The following is a 3263-nucleotide window of genomic DNA, read 5'->3' as shown; positions in this document are numbered from 1 at the left end:
GTTTAATATTTCCATTTTTATAATTTTCAATGTCTGTTTAGATCAATAGGTTAAAGATTTGCATTCAGTTCTATGTTAAGATAAGTTTAGTGTGTATATACTAATTTTCTGATTGATACAGTATATCAAAATGTTTAGTTAAACAACTTATTTTTCCTTAGGCTAAACTTATTAATGCAATTTTTTTTAATCCAACTTAATTACTTAATTTACTTTCAATAACAGTATTTATAAGTTAAATGTGTTCACTACTAACTTATAAAGCTTTTTAAAACCTACTAAGGCTTATGCTCAATATGTTGAAAATACTAATTTGTTATGGTGATTTAAATTTTATTATACCCTTTAAACATAATAAAATATGTTTTTTACTATATTCTTAACTGTTGCCTACTATTGCTTTTATTGATTATCATGTACAGCAAAAAAAAAAGTTTAACATTTAAATGTAAAAAGCATCTTATACATAATCTTAAATTGTACAACGTGATAATTTAAACTAATAAAAAATATAAAAACAGAAATATAGATAGTGTTCATAAATAATTAAGTGTGGTGTGGTCACGCTTAAGCTCTTTACTGTTTTGCTAGTTTGTGTACGTTTTTAGTCGTATCAATTTTGTTTTATAAAAAATTACAAAGTCTGCAAATTTTTGTGTGCAAATTTTAAGATTAAAAAAAGATAACTGATGAGGACAGTTTAGGACCCATCACGACAGTTATTGGTCAATCAAGACAGCTTTATACACTAATATAGGGGCAAAGTAGTTAACATTACCGCTAAGGAGCAACTATGACAATCAATTACTAGAAGAAACAAGTGCATTAATGGATAAGTAACTACTAGAAAAGGATGATATTTTAAATGGTTAAATAATGTTTTTAATTAATAGAATGAGATAATAATAAAAATTAATTCGGGAAACTCTGTTTTGAAAAGAACTATTGAGTACTTCTGAAAAATAACTAATGAAATATATTTTATAAACAGATTTAAAATCATAAAATTAAAACATGAAATGGTTTAAAAAAAAATCCGCAAAAGACAATGTGAGCAATTCTTCGGATAGTGAATCATCAGTTGAAACGGGCGATTCTGACAACAGCTACAGCGACTGTGAAAGTGAAATAGAAGTCATCCAAGAAGTTCTTCCGAAAGATTCAGTCTTCGAAGAGCTTTCACAACGTGCCATTCTAGAAAGCGCTAAATCTGAAATTGAAAACTTCATTTCTAATGCAGATGGTGTCAGTGAACCGGAGGCCAGACGTTTGCTTCAAAACAACGGTTGGGATGTTGATAAAGCACTTGAAGCCTTGAATACTGAGAGAAAAAAAAGTAGAACACGTAGAAGTAAAAGAAATAAAACGGCTTCACTTGAACTCCAATCTATTCAAACAGATTGTTCCAATTTGGAATGTGAAGTTTGTATGGATGATATCTACCGAAATGATGTAGCAAAGCTTGCATGCAGCCATGTGCTTTGTAAAGGGTGCTTGAAAGATTCTATCCTTGAAAACATGAACAACCGGATTGTTGATATTAAATGTCCTGGTGAAGATTGCGAGCAGCTACTAAGTTTCGATGATATTTTAAACGCCTTAGCAGATGAAGAACTCCAGGAGAAATTCTTGCGGTTGTTTGGTCAGTCTTACGTGGACAACAACAAAAACACTGCTTGGTGTCCCGGAACCGACTGCGAAATAGCATTCAGGTGTAAAGAGTTTCACAACAACTACAACGTGGAATGCTCCAAGGGACACAAAAGCTGCTTTAATTGCCAATGGAATTGGCACGACCCATTGGATTGCGACATGCTTAAAAAGTGGATCAAAAAGTGCAATGACGACAGCGAAACTGCCAACTGGATCGGCGCCAACACCAAAGAGTGCCCGAACTGCCAGGCTCAGATCGAAAAGAACGGGGGATGCAACCACATTTTGTGCGGAAAGTGCAAGTACGAGTTCTGCTGGTTGTGCCTCGAAGTTTCCGACCACGACAACATGCACAAGTGCGAGGTGCGGGTGGAAGCCATAAACATTTCGGATCAGAGGAGAGCGCTGAAAAGGTACCTCGGTTACCACGAGTTTTACGCCGGACACAAGAAAAGTCTCGAGTTCGAAAGCGCCATCACCATTGAGAGCATCTACGAAAGGTACCGGAAACCGCAAAAAGTTCACAAAAACGAGGATTGGCAAGAGGACACCGATGAAGAAGATGTTCCGGATGCCAATGACAAGCCCGCAAACTGGCTCCAAAGAGATGTTATAAAGAAAGCGTGTGATGTGTTGAAGGAGTGCCGCAACACTCTCATGTACTCTTACGTGTTCGCCTTCTACCTAAGGGACGACACCACAACCAAAAGTGTCTTCGAGAGCAACCAGGGAGAATTACAAAGCCAAGTCGAAAAATTGAGCGCGATTTTGGAAAGGGAGGTTCACAAGCTGAATGATCACCACACTATGAATGAGTTGAAAACTACAGTGACATTTTGCGAGAACCTTTCGAAGAAGTTGGTTGATTACGTCAAGGTGCAGAACATTGAGAACACGTGGCAATTTATAAATGTTTAATTTTTTTAGCTTGCGCCTGGGAAATAGCTTGACGAGTCTACAGCCTTTAAGTTTTCTTTTAAATTCAATGTTTAGTTGAAAAAATTTGCTGTTTAAGACCAATAACAAATAAAATCAAAATCATTATTTTTTGGAAATTTTAGCGCTGCACACCTGTTCAAGCTATATCCCACTTTTGTAATTTTCAACAATCTAACGATTTCGGTGTTCAAGCTGTTTCGTTAAATTGCTTGAGAATCTTATTTAATAATTGTGGTGTACGACTCGATAACCGAAAGGTTTTTCGTACACCAGGCTTTAAGACAAACTTTAAGCACTTTTTCTGTCGTTCAATAAACAATACATTATTATTAGAACATTTTTGTTGTGCGCCTTGCAATTTTTTTGTCATACACCTTCAATGTTTAAACTTCATGTTGTTTTATTGTGTTTTTATAGGTAATGTATAGTTTTGAAAATAGACTATTGTTATATTAATTTCGTAGTTTTTGTAAGTTTAATATCATAGTTGTTTTGTACATATACCATCAGAAAAATAGTCTGTGTTTATTTAGTAAGCTTATAATTTTAAATAAGGATTTTGACTCTTAAACGTGGTGATCTACCAAATCCAAGATTCGAGGCCTTTTTGGACTCGGATTCGGCCGAATCCTAATTTTAAAACAAGACTCGGATCTGGCCGAATCCTAAGT

At 34.9% G+C, this 3263-nt stretch overlaps 1 protein-coding gene across 1 annotated transcript; it reads left to right on the top strand.

Moving 5' to 3' along the window:
* Nucleotides 1-1014: 1014 nt before the first annotated feature.
* Nucleotides 1015-2571, top strand: LOC145828960 (E3 ubiquitin-protein ligase arih1-like). Its single transcript, XM_082936703.1, has one exon. It carries the CDS (start codon nt 1015-1017, stop codon nt 2569-2571), a length of 1557 nt encoding a protein of 518 aa, XP_082792829.1.
* The last annotated feature ends 692 nt before the right edge of the window (nt 2572-3263 follow it).

Source organism: Thalia democratica, chromosome 2 (assembly GCF_965202585.1).
Source record: "Thalia democratica chromosome 2, ktThaDemo2.hap1.1, whole genome shotgun sequence".
NCBI lineage: Eukaryota > Metazoa > Chordata > Thaliacea > Salpida > Salpidae > Thalia > Thalia democratica.
The sequence above is the reverse complement of the archived record's forward strand: the minus strand, read 5'-3'. Positions and strand labels throughout refer to the sequence as shown.